Source organism: Tenrec ecaudatus, chromosome 4, assembly GCF_050624435.1.
Source record: "Tenrec ecaudatus isolate mTenEca1 chromosome 4, mTenEca1.hap1, whole genome shotgun sequence".
Classification (NCBI taxonomy): Eukaryota; Metazoa; Chordata; class Mammalia; order Afrosoricida; family Tenrecidae; genus Tenrec; species Tenrec ecaudatus.
The window spans coordinates 125026014-125045017 of record NC_134533.1 but is presented as its reverse complement, the minus strand read 5'-3'; the positions used below and the strand labels follow the sequence as shown (position 1 = coordinate 125045017).

At 50.2% G+C, this 19004-nt stretch overlaps 1 protein-coding gene across 2 annotated transcripts in view; it reads right to left on the bottom strand.

The window, feature by feature from the left end:
* Nucleotides 1-1248: 1248 nt before the first annotated feature.
* RET (ret proto-oncogene) overlaps nt 1249-19004 on the bottom strand; it is a 58344-nt gene continuing 40588 nt past the window's right edge. Inside the window, exons 9-20 of one of the 2 annotated variants that reach the window (XM_075546755.1) lie at nt 18624-18734; nt 18060-18179; nt 17206-17462; nt 14440-14587; nt 12764-12871; nt 11432-11646; nt 11212-11334; nt 9399-9469; nt 7851-7988; nt 6611-6710; nt 4727-4874; nt 1249-3425 (exon numbers count right to left, since the gene is read on the bottom strand). In XM_075546755.1, coding sequence (XP_075402870.1) covers nt 3268-3425; nt 4727-4874; nt 6611-6710; nt 7851-7988; nt 9399-9469; nt 11212-11334; nt 11432-11646; nt 12764-12871; nt 14440-14587; nt 17206-17462; nt 18060-18179; nt 18624-18734 — 1697 coding nt within the window. In that variant the 3' untranslated portion in view covers nt 1249-3267. Of the gene's footprint in view, nt 4875-6610; nt 6711-7850; nt 7989-9398; nt 9470-11211; nt 11335-11431; nt 11647-12763; nt 12872-14439; nt 14588-17205; nt 17463-18059; nt 18180-18623; nt 18735-19004 lie in introns of both variants that reach the window. The other variant, XM_075546754.1, reaches the window with a different exon arrangement.

The following is a 19004-nucleotide window of genomic DNA, read 5'->3' as shown; positions in this document are numbered from 1 at the left end:
TATATTTAGAAGAAAGGTAGAAGGGAAAGTATACAGTATATGTCCAGGCCCTAGACTTAGACAGTATACTTAACTAAATTTCTACTCAAATCAACTGGTCTTGGAGTGTGCAGGAATGCATTGTAGAGGTTGTTCAAGAATGTGCTTTTTAAGGATAAACAACAGCAACAAAACAAAACAAAAACACTCCCCAAAGGAGCAAATACCTTTGGAAAGGGACTTTGCTTATTTTTCTTGGCATGGTTTTCTAAACATATGGAATTCAAGTATGAAGAAAATATCTGACTCTAGAAATTCTGTTTATTTCCTCCTTCTGCAATTCACTTAGAAAGAGGAAGATACCAAACAGACCCAATACCACAGGTCAGCAGGTGTGGCATTGCCATGTACATGCCCACAAGGTGACACAAGCAATTCAAATGCCACCTTCTGTCACCTTACATTGGTGGGAGTTGTCTTCACTACTGGACTCCCCCCTACTCATTCTCAAGATATCCCAGGAATAACAATATAACCTAACAGGAAGAAATAATAATTTGTATTTAAAATTATAAGTTTCACTGGAGTTCAGGGTAAAAAAATTCCCCAAATTTGTAATTTATACCTTTACTCATAACTGTCCATTTTATATTCTCTCCTCCATGACTATCTAACTCTACCTTCAAGAAGTAAATAACAAGCAGATTACAAGTACTAGGGAACTGTGAACACTTGACCTTGAAGGGTGGAATTCCTTGGTTTACAGGATTAAGTTTTTAATAAAAACCAAAAACAAAGCTCACTGTCACCGAGTTGATTTAGATCCACAGTGATCCTGTGGAATAGAGTAGGACAGCCACTCTGGGTTTCCAAGGCTTACATTTCTGCAAGAGCAGATGGCCATATCTTTTTCCTGAGGAGTGGCTGGTGGGTTAAAACCTTGTGGTTGGCATCGTGATGTGTAGTCTACTTACACCATGAGGGCTCTTTAAGTTTTTAATAGTCACTATAAATATTTATAAAAATAAACACACACACACACACTTAATTTTTTTCGCAAGGCAAGTCAGTAATATCACCAAAAGTTTTCTAGCCCTTCTATCTCTATTAATTCCCAAGTGGTAGCATGGTACATTTGTTTGTGATATTTTAATTTTTGTATTGAAATGTCAAAATTTGAAATCTGATGTTTACAACTAGGAAGTTAAGGAAATAAATTTACACATTTCATGATACATGGCTTTATTTACATAACTGAAATTGCTTTTTTAGTCACCTTGATTACAAAAACAAATTGCCTTCTATAGATAGATTTTTATAAATTTTTATAATTACGACTTAATATTCAGTAATGCTTAATGCTTAATACCTTCTACGTATATGCCTATGAAAAGTCTTCCTGATAGGGCTGATACATATGGGTCTGTTGACAAGTCAGGAATAGATCATTAGATTATCAGTGAGGGCTAACTCCCTGGCACTGGGTCAGCCATTTAGAAGTGGCGTTCTCCCCTCACCAAGAACAAACCTGCTATAGCAATTCACACTTACTTAGTAGGCATTTCAAATAATTTCAGGGAGTTTATCATTATTTCTGCATTTAATGAGACTACCATTAAACACTTATGAAAACAAAGCACTGACAATAACTGGAGAGACTTATAAAAGAACTATCACAGTGTATCTGGAAAGTGGCTGAAACTAGAGCCCCAGCACATATCCAGTAAGTAGTTTCTCCCTCTCTGGCTGGGCTTGCACAAGCACCTACACGAGTCTCCACCACATATATGACTTCCTGTTTTTCTGAAATAAGCTTACACATGTGAAACATCTATAAGATACAGTATTTCAATAACATCATTGTAAGTCTGAACACAGTGCTTTAAATCTGAAGACCAGGCAGTGTTTTGGCAACCTGACTCTTTCCTGCAAACTTACAGAGAGGAGGGTGAGCGGTGACAGTGGCAGAGCCCCCAGGACTTCCTGAAAGCCAGCCCACAAGATTGAGGGTGTGTTTTGAATATGTGTGACCACTAGCAAGCCCTAAAGAGTAACACGAAGCATCTGGCCATAGTCAGAATGTCAGAAACAAAACCCTTTGGCTATAGCAAGAGTGAATTACAAACACAAGAAGGTACTACATATGCGTTCTCATACAAGCTCTATAAGAGCCAGAACATAGTTTTTTCCCACATCAATACTGTGATCACAGGTGTAGCAGTCTTTGGTTACTGTTAATAGTACGTCTAACATAACAGGCTGAAATATCTCTTTTATAAAGAAGTGGATAAAATAAATATTAAACGGAGCACAGGCTTCACATACTCCCAGGCATAGGATGTGCTCCTGCTTTTGGAGGTTGACAGACAGTAAGTGGAAAACTGATGGGGATGAAACCCACAGCAGTGAAATCTCTGTTGTCGGTAACTCACAGACCAAAGGTCACTCCACTCACATACCCACCTCCTCCATGCTGGTCCTGTTCATGAGTAAATATGCACTCAGTGCTGAACAGAGAAGGATGCTGCAGCGATGTAATGGAGACAGATCTCTCTTATGGTCCCTTTCTCCTCACATCCGTTGTCTAAATAGTTTTCATTCTCTCCATTGTGCTACATCTGTGAATCCTTTTAAACATGATCAAAAGCAAGTGTCTTCCTAAGAAACAGAGACCTGATTTTAAACATCCACCTTTAGGAGATTAAATGCTAAGATGAGGCCTGGTCAAAGGGTCCCCTTCCCCTCTCCAGTCTTGGTGGGACGTTTTATATCACTACTCAGATCTTTCTGGGCTCTGTTTCTGAAACAAGTGCAGGTCATTTTGTCTGGTTTGGTTTTTTTTTTTTTCTGCTGCCTTTTTGTGAGTGTGCTTCATGGTTACATCTCATTGCCTTGTTTAGGGGCAACAAGAAAAATCAAACAGGTCAGGTACAGTTTTTTAGATAAGGGAGGAGCCTAAACACTGTATGCATAAAATGTATAGTTACTACTGATAAACACATCCCAACCCTGGATTTGGCAGGGTACTGAATAAGAAAGAATAAATAAACACTTGACTTCTAACTCTTATCCAGTGTGATATGTTTCCCTGGGGGGGGGGAAATCACCAATTATCATAAGTCAAGCTACATTGAAGGGCAGTTAAAACAAACTATTGTAAAAGAGTTTGCCACCTTGGAAATTAATGTTGGCTTAGCCAGTCTGAATTTCACGAAGAAGCAGCCGTGGCTTCTCCACTCCTGGCACGTTGCCTTCCCTTATGAGTCCCCCATCTCTTACAAGGAAATATTAACTATCAAACCTGTCCATTAATTTTGCCGCTGAGGGTGAAACCATCCAGTTAGCATATACACTATCATTTGCATATCTTGGGAACACAGTGTTAGTGCCATCGAATCTTGTGAGTGGTACAGGACTCTCTTCAGGCCAGTTCGGGTCTGACATGCCTAAAAATGAAAACAGATCATTTGTTCTGCACTGAAGAATCCAAACTCCATGTGCAGACAGTAAGGCCTTGGCAAAACTCCCTTTGATGTCCAAACCAAACTTCTGGTTTCCGTGTCAATGATATTAACGGGTGTGATTCAGGTTTCCAAAACACTTTTATATTCAGGGGAAATAGCAAGTGCCTTCTTATTAAAAGTGTAAACTTCACAGGACCTGCCAAATTTGAATTTCATGGACTTAAACTCTCAGATCTGTTATCTCTTTGTTGAATTATTTACTTCCGTTTCTAAGGCAGCGTAAAGTTTCAGCACACTGCTATGCTAACAGGGTGACTGCAACAGGAAGCTCTGCACTATTAAAAAACAAAAGCCAACACCTTAACTGAAAGGAGCCTAATCATCTGCTGTCAAAGTCTACCATGGTGGAGACAACCTTCCAAATGGAGGGCCTATACGGATGGACTCACGGTCTCATTGCGACAAATGCAATATAAGCGCTAGACCCATTGCCAGTAAGTAGTCATTGCTTCAGGAGGCATGCAGAAAGGAGCAATCTCTGCTGAAAAATGCTTTCAATCCCAAGATCTTAAAGCAACTGATGATGAGATTTAAAAAAAAGTTCAAATATGTAATTGAAGACAAAAGGAGGAGTTTTGGCAAGAACCATATTTACTGTCCATCTCATTACCACAACACCACAGAATACATGCTTGAAAAAGCATCGGTTCCAGCTGTCAGCAGTGATCGCAGAGATGTGACAACCATCGGGACTGGGTGAATCAAAGGATGTGAAAATGGCAGTGTGACCGTATTCTCGACACCTCACTCACTGTCTTACAGAGGACACGAGCTTAGACTAGGCCCTTGCCCACCTGGCATAGTGTCCTCATTGCAGGCCAGGTAACAGTGGTTGCTTCTTTTGTAAATAAAATGCCTCCTTAAATTTGGCCAATTTATTCCGGCAATTTCATTAGAAGTGTGGGCACTGCACAGCCACCCAGAAGTGATTCAGCTCTCAGGCATTCCTTACCTCTCTGGCCCCTTCTCATCTTACGTTTCTGGGTATCGTAGCATTTACACTTATTTTCACATCCTTTTTAAAAAGAAAACTTGCAACATCCCTAAATATAAACCTGATGCAAAGTCAAACATTTACAAATAAAAAAAGCTTCAGAGTTGACTTTGGCTTCATTCAGACCAGAAATACTCTCAAAAGCATCACAGAGTATAAAGATAGTGCAAAGGGAAAACAAATCGAGTTTGGTGTTGCTAGAATCTAGTAAATGCATGTGAAATTCTACCATAGAGTTTGTTTTCAATCCATGTGGAAGGGAGGGTTCGAGGGAGGGGAGCATTATTACAGTCCACGAGGGGGGTCTCCTCTTCCGAGAGGCCATCATCATAGAGCAGCGCATCAGATGGGGTAGACGCTGCAAGATCCAAGTAATCCTGTGAAGAGAGGGGCGCGGGTCACTGTGACTACCTCGGGCCATTCTTGGTGGTGTCCCTAGGTGGGGGCCCTGCTCTTCAATCTCCACTCCTTCCTGCCTAGCTGCCTTCCAGCGTCTTCTCCAAGTCCAGGCCGTGAGGCCCAATAGTCCCTGTGCCCTTGCCCTAGACCCTATCACTCTTTGTGCTTCTCGACTCTGTCTCTTCTGCTGGAAAGGCAGCAATGCACCCCATCCCCTGGCCAAAATAAAACACACACGCCAATTGTTGCAAAGTTGATTCCAATCCACTGCACCCCGTCTTTGATGGAGTGCGACTACGCTCCACAAGGTTTGCAATGGCTGACTTTTCAGAAGTATACCACCAGGCCTTTCTTCTGAGGCGCATTTGGGGTATACTCAACCATGTTAATTGCGCCATACAGGGCTCACTTCCCTGTGCAGGTCCCCCAAAACATTGACTAAGCGGTGGGAGGGGGTGGGTGGGGAACAGCCATGACTGGCCCCATGGTCAGCATGGCCCAGCCTTACCAACACCTGGTAGCTATTTAAGGGGGAGCTCATTGCGTCCTACAACTCACGCTGAAACATAGCTTGGAGAGAAGCACATGGCAAACGCCGCAGCTCTGTGGGACATTTGGCTTCCCTCCAAGCCAGGACCCTGCCATCTAGAACACTGGCAGGTCCTAGGAAGATCAGCGAAATAAGGGAGGTTGTTGGTTCTATACCTGGCACAGTGACGACTTCGCGTTTCCAAGCACATGGGCTTTCTCATACGCTATCACTCACACGGCTCTGGTTCAGTCTGCACAGAACGGTCTCAGCATTTTCCCAGCTGTTCTCAGTAACATTCCCAAAGTTGGCTTCTTAGCATTGCCTATTTTTTTTTCTTTAGAGCAATCCTGCATTTCCAGGATGTGTAGGTCCCTCCCCACCCTCCTAAATTTGCACACATTAAAGTATAAGTGGGCCGTGAGTACGCTTCTTGCTTTTTCTGTTTGGGAAAATGAGATATTTTAGTCAATATGCCAATGTACGACCGGGCTGTTATTGAATGCCACAAGGGCCAGTCTCATTTATCTTGTTTACTTGTACTACCAGAGTTTAAGATAAGGTAAAGTATATAACAAGTGCTCAATAAATATTAGTCAAAAATATATTGGCTTTCACATTTTTTATAGGGCTGTGAACTGGAGGTTAGAGGCGTGTGTGGCCCTAAATAAGCTTTATCTGGCCCACTACTGTGCTTTTACATTGTTAAACGAGTTGCTAACATTCTGAACTGGGAGACTTAGCATAAACAGCTCTTAAAGTTCAGAAGATGTGACATCATGGGACTCACCTTTACCTGGTCACATCTGGCTAAATGTCCACTCCTTAAATATGCACCATCCCAGCCTGCTCTCTCAAAGTGTCCCACAAATGTAAGAGGCTTGCTTCACCTCCACTTTCTCGAATTCACTCCATTAACTGAAAACCACTTCACCTGACTGGGGCCTTCCTCGCCCACCTGTGTGCAACTTGCTCTCCCTAAGGGTTAAGTACTGTGCTCTCGGTGAAGGGCTCCATCTGCGGCCCGGCCTCAGGGAGCAGCCCAGTAGCCCCCTCGGCAAGAATGGTGCGAAGCCTTGGCACTGTCCACTCCAGGGGCTTAAACCCACTGCCCAGCACACCCGCCGAGGTTGAAGTCCCCGGAGCGCCACATTCAGCTCACAGAAGGCTGACTCCAGAACTCACTCTGCTCTTCACCATCATCTTCTCTAGGTCTTTGCTTATGTCAGCAAACACCGGCCTCTTGTCTGGCTCCTGCTTCCAGCACTGTAGCATCAGGCCATACCTGAGGGGAGAGCAGGGGGAGGGTTAGGCAAGGCCCACCCAGCCATGACCCTGGGCTGGACCCAGCACAGTTTCTGCCCTGTTGATGGCCCCCTTTCAGAACCACTGGGTAGGCATCTGCTCAGGCTCCGAGGGCTAAATGTCCACTCCTTAAATATGCACCATCCAGCCTGCTCTCTCAAAGTGTCCCACAAATGTAAGAGGTTTGCTTCACCTCCACTTTCTCACATTCACTCCATTAACTGAAAACCACCTCACCTGTCAGAGCGTTTCCTCTAAGACAGCGGTTCTCAACCTGTGGGTCACGACCCCTTTGGGAGTCGAGCAACCCTTTCACAGGGTCGCCCAATTCACAGCAGTAGCACAATGACAGTGAGGAAGCAGCAACAAAAATCATGTTATGGTTGGGGGGTCAGCACAATGTGAGGAACTGTATGAAAGGGTCACGGCATTAGAAGGTTGAGAACCACCGCTCTAAGAGGCGTCTGTTTTAATTCCCTTTCAAAGACATTGTTGGCGACTGATCGTGGCTGAGGTGAAAATGCTCGTCCTTAGGAAGGCAGTGTGTACATAAAAAGCAAACAAAGCAAACCCCCAAAGACCTTTGTAAATCACAACTCTGTTTGGCATTTTTGCTTACGAGGTTTCCTGGCATAGCCCAGTGGTCTTCCAGGCTGATGTGTGGATGTGTGAGGGGTCATCTGGCCTTGAACTCTGTGGTCCCACCACAGCCTTTCCCATCTTTGCACTGCCTTGCCCAGCCCTGGTCTAGACCTCGTGGAATGAAGGACCCATTCTTAGTCTCTAAGGGGCCCCTTCTAACCTGCTCTCAAACTTGTACCATCAGATAGAATCACTCTGTGCAAAGTCTCTGTCATTCTCTGCCACTGCTCAGCAGGAGCGCCCATGTTCTGCTGGCCTTGTGTCTTAGCTCTGGCACAACCCAACAGGCGGGTCATTCTGAACCACCAGCCCATCAGGGTCACTCTCTAGTGCCCTCACAGCCTTACTCCCAGGTCCTCCTCACATTCCGAACCACCCCCTGCCCGGCCCCCCAGGTGCTACCTCCGCAAGTGAAGCATGTGAGCGCATGCCTCCCCCAATCCCAGCCCCAGGCTGGCCCATGGCAGGCTCTGCTCACATCTCCTCGCTGCAGTTGTCAGGCCTCTCCATCCGGTAGCCCGTCTTCAGGAGGTTAAAGAGCCTCTCTGGAGGGATCCCAGGATAGGGGTTTCCGCCCAGGGTCACAATTTCCCACAGCAGGACACCAAAAGACCACCTGTGGAGAGCACAGCAGAGTGAGCAGCTTTTCCCAGGCCCATGTGCTCTCTGCTGATGAGACACGACCCCCTCCACCTCCTGGTCTGACCCTTAGTAGAGATCAGTGGGCAGGGTACCACGAGCCTGTCTCCTAAATGTAGACGCCTTTGAGAAGCTAAGCCTGGGTGGCTGCAGGATGGAGGGTCTCCTCTCACCCCTCCAACCTCTCCTGTGAGAGCCAGGAGGCATATTCTGGAGGCCTCTGTGCAGACCTCGTCCCCTGAGCACGGCCTCGGCACACACCAGGGGCACAATAGGGAGCGGGCTCCGAAGATGATGGAACCCAGGCTCGGATGGAAGTGGGTAGAGGCTGGGGAACCTATGAGGACGTCACGACAGTTAAGGGCCACACGTAGAATCCAGGTGAGGGGCCAAAGGGGTTCCGGGTACAAGTCTTTTGTCTTTTTTGTGTGTTTGAATCATTTCGTAAACTTTTAGAAGAAAATAAAGCAGTACTATGGACAATAATTAACTCTGAGGTGACATTTCCTGCTAAGAGGAAACAAACTGTTACAAAACAGTCTGCGTGAACAGGCCCCGGATGGTAATGAAAGTCTACCGGTATACCAGCAGTCTTACTCATGTGTCACGTGACTCGAGCACGGTCTAGTTTCCTCTGTGCTTTTCTCCAAGGCACACGGGTGGCATAGTGATGCATGGAGCTGCGAACCACAAGGTTAGTGGTTTGAACCTACCAGCGACTCCATGGGAGAAAGATGAGGCTTTCGAAACCAAATAGAGCGAGTTCTACTCTATCCTACAGGTCCGTCACAAGTGGAGGTCGACTTGATGGCAATGGATTTGGTTTTGTCCCGGCGCTTTCCCCGCAGTTTTCCATATCCATACAGTCTATGTACACACTCAGTACGCAGTTTACCAACTGGTTCCATTGAAGAAATCTCACAGCCACATCATTCAAAATGCACACGTGTGTGGATTGCAGAACATTTAGGGGCGGGTCACCTGTGATTTCGAAAATGTCAGGTCTAGTCACTCAACCTTGAAAACCAAGTTCTCGTCCAGCTCTCACGTGGTTAGGGCCTCACTTGTGGACGGGCTGTCTCCAGAGACAAGGCTCCCCCAGAGTGGGTTGTGAAATGTCCAAAGTCGTGGGGGGAGGACAGATTTGAGACCACACATCCCCCTCCTGCCTGGACCCTGACCACATGCTACACAAATCTCCCTAGGCTTCAGAGTCCCTGGGAATGGAGGCTGAGTTAATGGTGCCTAGGGCCGGAACTGCCCCACAGTTAAGCTGTACACACACACACACACACACACACACACACACACACAGACTTAACCCTCTTCCACGTGCGCTGCACCTCCGAGACCTCCCCTGAGTCGAGCAGTCCATGCCCACACTTACACATCACTTTGCGTGGTGTAGATATGATCAAAAAGGGACTCGATCGCCATCCATTTGACTGGAATACGCCCCTACACAGACAGAAAGAGTAAAAGAAAAGCCACTCAGGCTGCTTTGACCAAATCAGAGTGTCCAGGAGCCACCGGAGAGTGGCAGGCGACTGCCTGGAACAGTGCACACCTGCCTCAGCGGGGCTGACTTCCAGTGGCCGACATGCTCCAGAGCACAACAATAGTTGTGGCTTCCCTGGGATGGCAGGAGAGCGAGGGCAGCAGGAGACGGTGGGAAAGGCGGCTTCACGGGGCAGTGAGGGAAGCCTGAGGAGTCACCCTCTGCTGGGAAGCAGCCGCAAGTCCTCCAGGTGGGAGAACTGAACACCGGCCACACAGAGCTTCTCATCCCAGCCAGACTCACCCGCCCAACCAGATCATCCCCCAGGACTCGGGGCAGATGTGTTGGGAAACCTCCGCCTCCTCTGTGTCCATCCTAGAGACTTCTGAGTCAAGGCACCAACATTGGCTCTGCTGAGAGGCCCTGGGGCCTGCAGCTGGCTTGGCCCACTGGTTCAGCCCTAACGAGGTGGATGTTCCATACGGAACCCCGGTGGCGTAGTAGCTACGTGTTTGGCTGTTACGGGCAAGGCGAGCAGTTCAGCTCACCGGCAAGCTCCTCGGGAGAGAGATGGTGCTTTCGATCCCCGCATGCAGTTGCCCGCACTGACACTTGACTGGCAGGCCGACCGCACCCTGCAGGGCACTGTGAGCCAGTCTTGTCTTGACGCCAGGGAGTTTGGCATTTTGATTTTGGTCGAAGGTTCTAAGGTGCCCGGTGGTGCTGTGTGTTAAGCATTAGGCTGAACACAAGGTGGGTACTTCAAGCCCACCAGTTGCTCCGAGGGAGAAAGCTGAGACTTTATACTTCTGTAAGGGTTTATAGGCTCAGACATCCTATAGAGAGTCACTACTGGCCACACTTTACTAAATGATGGATTTTGGGTTTTTTGGGGGATGGGGTGGTGTTTGGTTTAAATGCTAAATCAGTCTTTATAAGTCCTTCCCAATGCAACTGGAAAATAGCTTTTCAAAAAGTTTTCAGATGCAAATCAGTAAAAATATACACACATCAGAATGATATCCACTGTACTTCCTTTTGCTAAAAAAATGTGTTTGTCTACGTCGCGCCATGTGGCAGTCTCTCCGCGCGGTATGCAGCACCATGGGGCTACAGAGGCTCTTTGAATGACCATGTCGAAGCTCTGGTGCCACACTGGGTTATGTGTTGAGCTGCTAATTGTAAATTCAGCAGTTCAAAACCACCAGCTGCTCCATGGGAGAAAGAGGATGTTTTCTACTCCAATCGAGTTACAGTCTCAGAAACTCACAGGGGGCAGTTCTACCCTATCCTTTGGGGTCACTCTGAGTCCTCAGGGACCCGGTGGTGGTGAGTCTTGAGCGATGACTTCATGGTTTGACACAGAGAATGGGTTGCCCGTAGAGCTTCCTGGGTAGGGATGAGGGCAGCGATCTCCCTTTACTTCCCCTTTTGCAATGCTAAATTTTGTAATCACAAAAACAGAAACCACCAAAGAAATGAGATGCTATTCTTATAATTTGTGGCAACACAAACGGCTTCCCTTAGAGGACAGCTGAATTGTACAAAGTCACAGTGTTTCGGGTGGCTGTTGGGGCCGCCATCTTGCCAATACAGCAGTGTCTGCTCAGAGACATGACTGGCCAAGGCTCAGAACGGCTGTCTAGCCTCTGCCTCTGCCTGGCCCTGCCGGGACCCTACCTCGAAAAAGGGGACCATGTACCTTGCTCCTTTTGACGTAGGAATCCTCTTCATAGACATCACGGGACAATCCAAAATCTGAAATCTTCATTTTCCTCCCCTCAGCTACCAGGACATTTCTAGCTGCCAGGTCACGGTGAACAAGCTGTACGGGAGAGAAGCAATCACAGGATCTTCGCAGCTAGGACCCAGCAAGGTGTCCACAGGAGAAGGAAGGTAGCAAGCCCCGTGGCTGCACGCACCTTCATCTCAGCCAGGTATTGCATCCCACGAGAAATCTGCCAGGCGAAGGAAATGAGGTCGCCCATGGTCAGGGCTCTCTCATCAGGGTTGTCTAGGTAGCTGGAGTTTCGGCTGCTGCCGCTGCCCACATAGCTGGGCCCCACCTTACGGCTTTCTCGGAGGAAGCCCCGCAAGGAGCCATACTTGGCATACTCCACGATGAGCAAGAGCGGCCCTGGGGAGAAGACAGGGAAAGCAGTGTGCGGCCTGCAGCAAAGCCAGCTGGTCTCCCAGGAGGGCGTCAAACAGCTGTGGGGAAAGTGGCACTGGAAGCCCAGGGGGTTGGGCCCCGGGGAACACAGGGCCATCCCGGGGAAGGGACAGATGGACGCAGCCATCCTACGCACTGAGAGACTTAAGGCACCATGAAAGCACACGTGTGAGAATTGCATGGGATCATTTGGAAGTTGACCACCAGGTCTTCCTTCCACATAGATCGGACCTGCAAACCTTTTCGTTAGTAGCAGACAATTTTTTAAATCGTTTTATTAGGGGCTCATACAACTGCCCCCTTCAAGGAAGTAAGAGTCACCATTGCTCTTAACTCACTTGCATTCCATCTTCAACTGTGGAATTGGTGCCCCGGGCAGAGAGCCCAGCCTTCTCTAGGATACCCCAAGGAAGGGGCCCATCTGTGGTCAGTACTCCCTATGATTCATCCTACCCTTGGTGGATGCTTGAACTGCCAGAGGAGAAAGGAAGATTACAGGTGCTGAACCTTTAAGGGGCTCGAAGACCTGAAGGCCCTGCCCAGAGTCCATACAGCTGGGGTCTCTGTGTGAGGCCTGCTCCCATGTCCCCAACATCAGGTTCTCTGCGCTTTCCAGCTCTGGGGGCTCTCTCTAGGCTGCCCTAGGTCAGTAGCGTCCTGTTGCAGGTTCACTGGAGTCCTGCGGCATTGCTAGCCAACAGTGACAAGACTCCACCATGCAGGTCTTGGACCTGGGAAGGAGAGTTGTCTTTTGGAATTCACAGCAGGTTCCGGACATAGTGGGTGCTTAGGGCGCATGCCCATTCATGGAGCTCCCTTGTTTAGGGTAATGAGCCCAGGGCACTGCTCTGATGGTGACCACGCATCACTGTAAAAGGACCATACACAGCCCTCTCCATACGTCTCATGAAAGCACACCAAAACACCAAGTGAGAAAGGCCACCTGCAGAAGCCACCTCGGGGAGGAGGAGGAGCGGACTGCCCAGTGACACCAGGGGAGTCAAGTCTGGTGAGGAACTTCAGCTAAAATGACAGGTGAGAGGCAGGGACAGGTGCGAGGAGGAGGGGGATCCCAGCCTACCGTCCTGGCTGCAGGCCCCATGCAGCTTGATGACGTGGGGGTGGTTGACCTGCTTTAGGAGGTTGAACTCTGACAGCAGGTCCCGCAGCTCACTTGGGGAGGCATTCTCTGAAATGCAGCACACACACAGTTGGTTTCTCAGGGGTCCCTCTAGATTCCCATCTGCCATCACCCCAGGCTTGGGACAGAATCTTGGCTATTTCTGTCGCAAGATCCCCATGCAGCTCCATGCAGAAGGCCCTAAAGATCTGGCTCCTGAGGCTCCTCCTAATTCCTGGAGCTAGTTAACTGGGACCCTATCTTGCCTTCCCGGGGGAAAAACAACCTCCTGGTGGGGGGTGTGGGGGGGACAGGGCTGTGTGTGTAAATGTGTCAGTGTTTCTAGGCAGACCGAAGTCCTCAGAGATCTCCCTCACCAACCCCAACACCCACTGACCAAGGATCAGCAGTGAGACGGGCCCTGAGGGAGGAGACCACACAGCCCGGCCATGGGCTCCCGCACCCATGAGGTCATCTAGAGTTTCCTGTAGCCTCTATAAGGCACCTGTGGAGGGTCCAGGGACGCCCACACCTGCCTGTCATGTTTGTGCCACACTCAGCTCGGCTTTCTTCAGGTCACTGGCACAGAAAATCTCACATTTGAACTCTTGACACAAAGCAAGGAGCCAGTAGGCTGCTTTGGTTTGAGGATTTGGGCGAGAACACCATCACTCTGGAAAGCATCAGTGTATTTGGCACGTCATGAAGGTGAGTGTGGGCATCTTACCACGCAATTGCACTGTTGCTGAGGGAACCCACGTGTGCTCTGTCACTCATCACAGTTGAGCGGGCTGCTCCCTTTTTGGCTCATGGTCACTTCCCCCCTCATGGCCCCGGTCCTGTCCCACACTATTTATGCCTCACAGATTTTTTAATCTGAAAGCTAGGGGACAGCTGGGATCAGGGCTCCTTTGATGCTGGTGCTTGGGGCATCTGGGGGACTTGACAGGCATGGGGCACTCCACTATGGGGACCTGCGTTACCACCAGCTGTCCTCACTAGCCGCGCTGTATTGAGGTTAGCCTCACAGCCACAGCGACACTGGCACGCGGGTGGATGCCATGTGTAGGCTGGCAGTGTGCCGGTAGGCCCGTCTGAACTCTACTCAGAGACCTTGGTCTTTCTACCAGACCCAAGAGTTGTGAAAAGTGGTAGAGAGAGTTTAAGGGCAATACTGGTCCAAGTAGAAAAAGGTTTACATTTTGTTAAACTCAAGTCTTCATCCAGTGTTGGTGGCAAATAAGTGTCACTTAAAAGTCTTCTAAGGAGAAGGGAAGCATCCTCAGCTACTTGTCTGAGGACCTGGTCTCCTCATCTGTGAAGTGTGACTGGCTGGGGTGTCCCTAGACTTTAGCTACCTAAAAGAGCAGAAAGGGTCTTCACAAAGTCCCCTAGCATGCAACAGGGACCGCTGGCCTTATTATAGGACCTCACTTAAATGCACCAGTTAAATAGGCTATGACAATCCAGGTGTGCACAAGGAAGCCCCCATGACTGTTCCCACATGGGACAAGTGTGCATGCCAGAGCCCTACACCCGCTTGCAACAGGGGTGCTGGGGGGACCCTGCACGCATGTTTGTGCTAGGAGAGATGAGCACGAGGAGCCCCGAATGTCCACCCACGATGCAATGAGCACCTTTCAGCATCTTCACAGCCACGGTCGTGTAGCCTGCTTTGCCTTTGAGTCGGAAGGCTGTGGCCTTCACCACTTTTCCAAATTCACCTTCTCCCAGAGTTTTTCCAAGGACCAAGTTTTTCCTAGGAAATTCCCACTTTGGGTCCTCCTACATTGGGAATGAAAGAAAAGTTCACGGGTAGAAAGGAGAGTGGGTGAGCGCATGTAACAAAACAGGAAGAAGGCAAACCTTGTAAAAGCACAGGTACCCAGGTCCAGGGAGCTAACCGGTCACAATCACAGCTAGCACACAGTGACCGCCATCTCTGCAGATGGTGGGGCCTGCAACCAGTCCCACGTCAGCGCTACAGGAAGGCCATCCTGAGTAGAAGGCAGGCGCCAGGCAGAACAACACGAACTCGGGGACCAGTTGCAGGCTTGACCCTCAGCCCCACCTCCCACATGCTGAGGTGGACTGAACCTACCTTGGGCCACTCCTGCCCACTTCTGGTCACTCTGGCAGTTACACCAACTGTGCTCAGTGCAGGGGGCTCAGGCACACTAGAAGTTGTATATCTCACATTACTGTCACTCCTTCCCAACATAGAATTTCTGTCCCCTTACTGAGACCTTGACTGGCCTCACTGGACACCAGGCCACAGTAGTATAGACCGCCTCCCTCCTGTCCAGGCCTCTGGGAGGACCGAGTCTGCATCCAGGTCCAGTGGTGGAGGCGTCCCTGTGTGTCTGAGTGGAAACTTTTCCCAGTGCGGGTGAGGTTTTTCTTCCACATGCTGGCACATACCATGTTCTTCTAGACGTCCTGCTCTCTTGCCAAAATCTAGTCTATACTTCAGGCCTGCTTAGAATTGTACTTGAAGCCCTCCCAAATCCAAACTCCGCACTTTTGAAATTCCCACTTGTGTGCCAACACCTGTCAGAAGTGAGTTTCCCTTCTGGGCCTACCACCCAGTGTAGGTGCAGTGTCAAAGTTCACCCCACCATGATTTCTATCAGTCGATTACTGCCACAGAGATGGTACAAATGCAGACTTAAGACAAGATACTGTTACCTGCTTGTGCCGCCTGTTGGCAGAAGTATCGTGCCAATTCATCCCTGACATTCCCAAGAACCTAGGTAGGGCACTAACCATGAGTTGGTACTGAAATGTTGCCCTTGTCACCCCCACTGCCATTAAAATTTAATAACCCACATTCTGTACCATATGTACACTAAGCAGGGGCAGGGACATCAGCTAAATTCTTTTAATGCTCCCTGCTTTATGTAAGATAGCACAGGCTGAGAAGCTAATTCACGTGTCTACAACTTCAGAGTCAGAAAGTGTCAGCAATTTGTACCAGCCAGAGCTCTGAGAGGGAGCCACATGGGGGCCTGGTGGGGTTGCACTTCCACCCATGTCAGCCTCCTCCAGCACCATCCCTTCTGAGCAGTCACACAGAACACTGCTAGTTTCCTGAGAGAACCAAGCACACATCCAGCAGGCCTGCTGTACAGGCCAACCTGCCTCCCAGGAGGCCCACAGTCCCAGAGCAACCAGAGCAAACCATGAAGTCTGAGGACCACAGTGGCCCCTGACATCCCACTAGGACCTAGACCCTCACCAAGGCTTGGTGTATCACCCAAGCCAGGCCATAGAGTGGCCCCACCAAACAAAGCCAGTGACTCCAGGTGAGCCCACTGGGTGTAGTACCTGCAAGTCTTCAGCCTCCCCCCAGCTCCCATATAGCACAGCTCAAGGGCAAGTGTGCACACCACACATATGCACACATATGCACACTCTAGACACGCACACACACAAAATGCACGCATGCTCACACACATACATGTATACACACACACACACACACACACACACACACACACACCCTAGTCTCTGAGCACATTCCTACGTTCCCTTCAGAAACCAAGGTGCATTTCCTCAGACAGCCTTAAGGTGCAGGGCTATCGGTGCTGAAGGCAGAGGCTGCCCAGCCATAGGACTGCAGCATGACCATGGAAGATGCGCAGGCCCATGGGAGGTGCTCCCCCGGCGGAGTCGGGGCTAACCAGAAGGGCCAACCCTTTCCTACTAAGACCTTGGCATGTCCAGAGAGGAGGCAGGCATTAGACGCCACGGCTTTCTCTTCCCGCAGGCTTGCGTTGCCTCAGCTGCCCTTGAGGCCGTTCATGATTTCTTCAGGTTGCAGGCAACCTCTGAGTTGGAGCGGCACCCACCACAGGCTGCCCTGCCCATGAACACGGCCATGGTGAAGCCCTTGGCACTAGCTCTTGCCTGCACCAGGACAGGGGTCCCAATTGCCACACCAATGCCATTCTCTCCTTGGCAGAATTGACTATTGAAATGGGGGGATGGGTCCCTCCTCTGCTACTTGGGCCCCAACTCCCTGGAGATTACAATCCCAACCCCCCTCAGGCCTTGACACCATGCATTCTTTTCTTCCAGCCTTGGAGAGATCTCCCCAGGACCCTTCCAGGCGTCTCTGTATCTGGCGGCAGGTGTGTGTGTGTGTGTGAAGCTTTCCTCAAATCTCAGTGTGCCTAAACTTCACTCCAAATTGCCTCCAATCCCCCAGAGCTCCGAGAGTTGGCACTGCACGCTGGCCCTGAGTAGGCTCCTCAGGAAGCCTGGTTGTCTGAGGACCCGGAGAATAGGTCCATGTGGCAGGGGGCCCCGCAGCCAAGAAGAAGCCGCCTCTGCTGCAGGCCCACTATGGTACCTAGATCTTTCCTTCTGGGTGGCGGGGTGAGAAATGGGGGGTGGCTTACCGGAATCTTGAAGGTGTCCACTGCAACCTGGTTCTCCATGGAGTCCAGTGAGGGTCGGCGGGCACCAGATGAGGAATAGCTGACTGGGAAGGCCTGGGCAGGCCGGCGGAAAGTCATCTCAGCAGAGGCAATGGGTGGCTTGTGGGCATTCTTGTGGTAGCGGTGGATGCAGAAGGAGGAGAGCAGGACGGAGACGATGAAGGAGAAGAGGACGGCGGCCGCGATGACTGTACGGCAGAGCTCATCACACAGTGCCTCTGTGGGCAAGGCCTGTGTGAGCCTGTGGCCAGGGGCCCATGGGCACCTGCATGAGCCAGGCGATGGCGGGGGCTGCCGGGAGAGGTTCTCAGCAGCCTGGTGAGTGAGTACTAACTTGAAGGTGGTGAGAACAATGTAACCATCCCAATGAAGCTGACAGAGGGCGTGTACCACGTGCACCCACTTGTGATGGCCGCACGGTGCCAATTGGCCACACATGGCTGAGAGGCACAGAGATGCTGCCCACTCCAGATCACAACCAAACCGTTTTGGCCATGCTCCCTACCAGGACATGGAGGATGGGCGGGTGACCTAAGCTTTTCTCTCTCTTCCAAATACCTCGGGTACTCGCTTTGTTTAAAACAACAACAACACAAGGAAAACCAAAAAAATGAAAACCTGGACCAACTTCTTGTTGCATAGAGAGAGAAACTGAAGCCTAGTCTCCCAGTCTGAGGATCCCTTCCTTTCCTGGGACCTCACAATTGCTGAGAGGAATCCTGCCTGGGGTTGAGGAAGATGCAGTAGCACACGATGGGGGCCTTGCCCGAATCCACCCTGGTCGAGGGCCCAGCCTGTAGCAGCCTGCTACTCACCCTGGCTGTCTTCTGGCTCACAGAAGCACTTCTTTTCCTCAGGAAAACAGTTGCAGATGCCATGGCCAGCTTTAATTCCCCGACGCTCCCCTGGTTCATGGCCACCAATGATGCTGCCCCCTAGGGATGCAGGCAGTCACTTCAGCTTCCCAACAAGGCTTGCCAGCCCTAGGCCCCATGACCTCAAGTCTGTGGCACCGAGCAGCACAGTAGGTCAGAAGGGAGCAATGTGTGGAATACGGCAGGCCAGGGGAGCTGGGTGGGTGTGTCCAAGGGGGTGAGGCACAGGCTGCTGAGAGCAGGCCTTGCAGGTTCCCCGAGGAGGAATAGAAGGATGACTAGGTGGGGAAGCATGGACCAAGCAAGCTAGCAGGGCAGGAGGGCTGTGTCCAATCAGCTTGCAGGAAGGTGTGGAGCACCCTGGCCAGGTAGCAGACCCTGCGCTTGGGCAGAATCTTTGACCTCAGTGAGAGATAGGGCCTGCCATATACAGCACAGGGGTGTCTACTGGCTGGGCCCACATCTGCCTCCTCCCACCTTGACCATATCCCTGTGGGCTCTTACGGAGGCAATCCTGAGGACAAATGTGCAAGTCCTTGCTTTCCACAGCATCGCAGTGGCCATCAGGGCAGGTCCTGATGTTGGGGGAGCATGTTGAAAAGTTCCTGGTGATCCCTGCGATACACAGCGGGCTGCTCAGTGCTATGGCAGCACGCTCCCTCCCTCCCTGGTGGGAGCCCCGTTGTATGCTCCCCGATGGCCTGGTCAAACGCCCAGGGTCGGGGTTGGCCCGGGCACTTGTTAGCCAGTGGTGCCCACTAGGGAGGAAGAGCTGAAGCCTGCACGTGGGCAGGCACAGGGTGTGACCCTGAGCACATGCTGGCCAGGAAACGAGGATTGGACACACGGTCCAGGGACTGTGCTGAGTGTCCTTCCAGGAGAGGC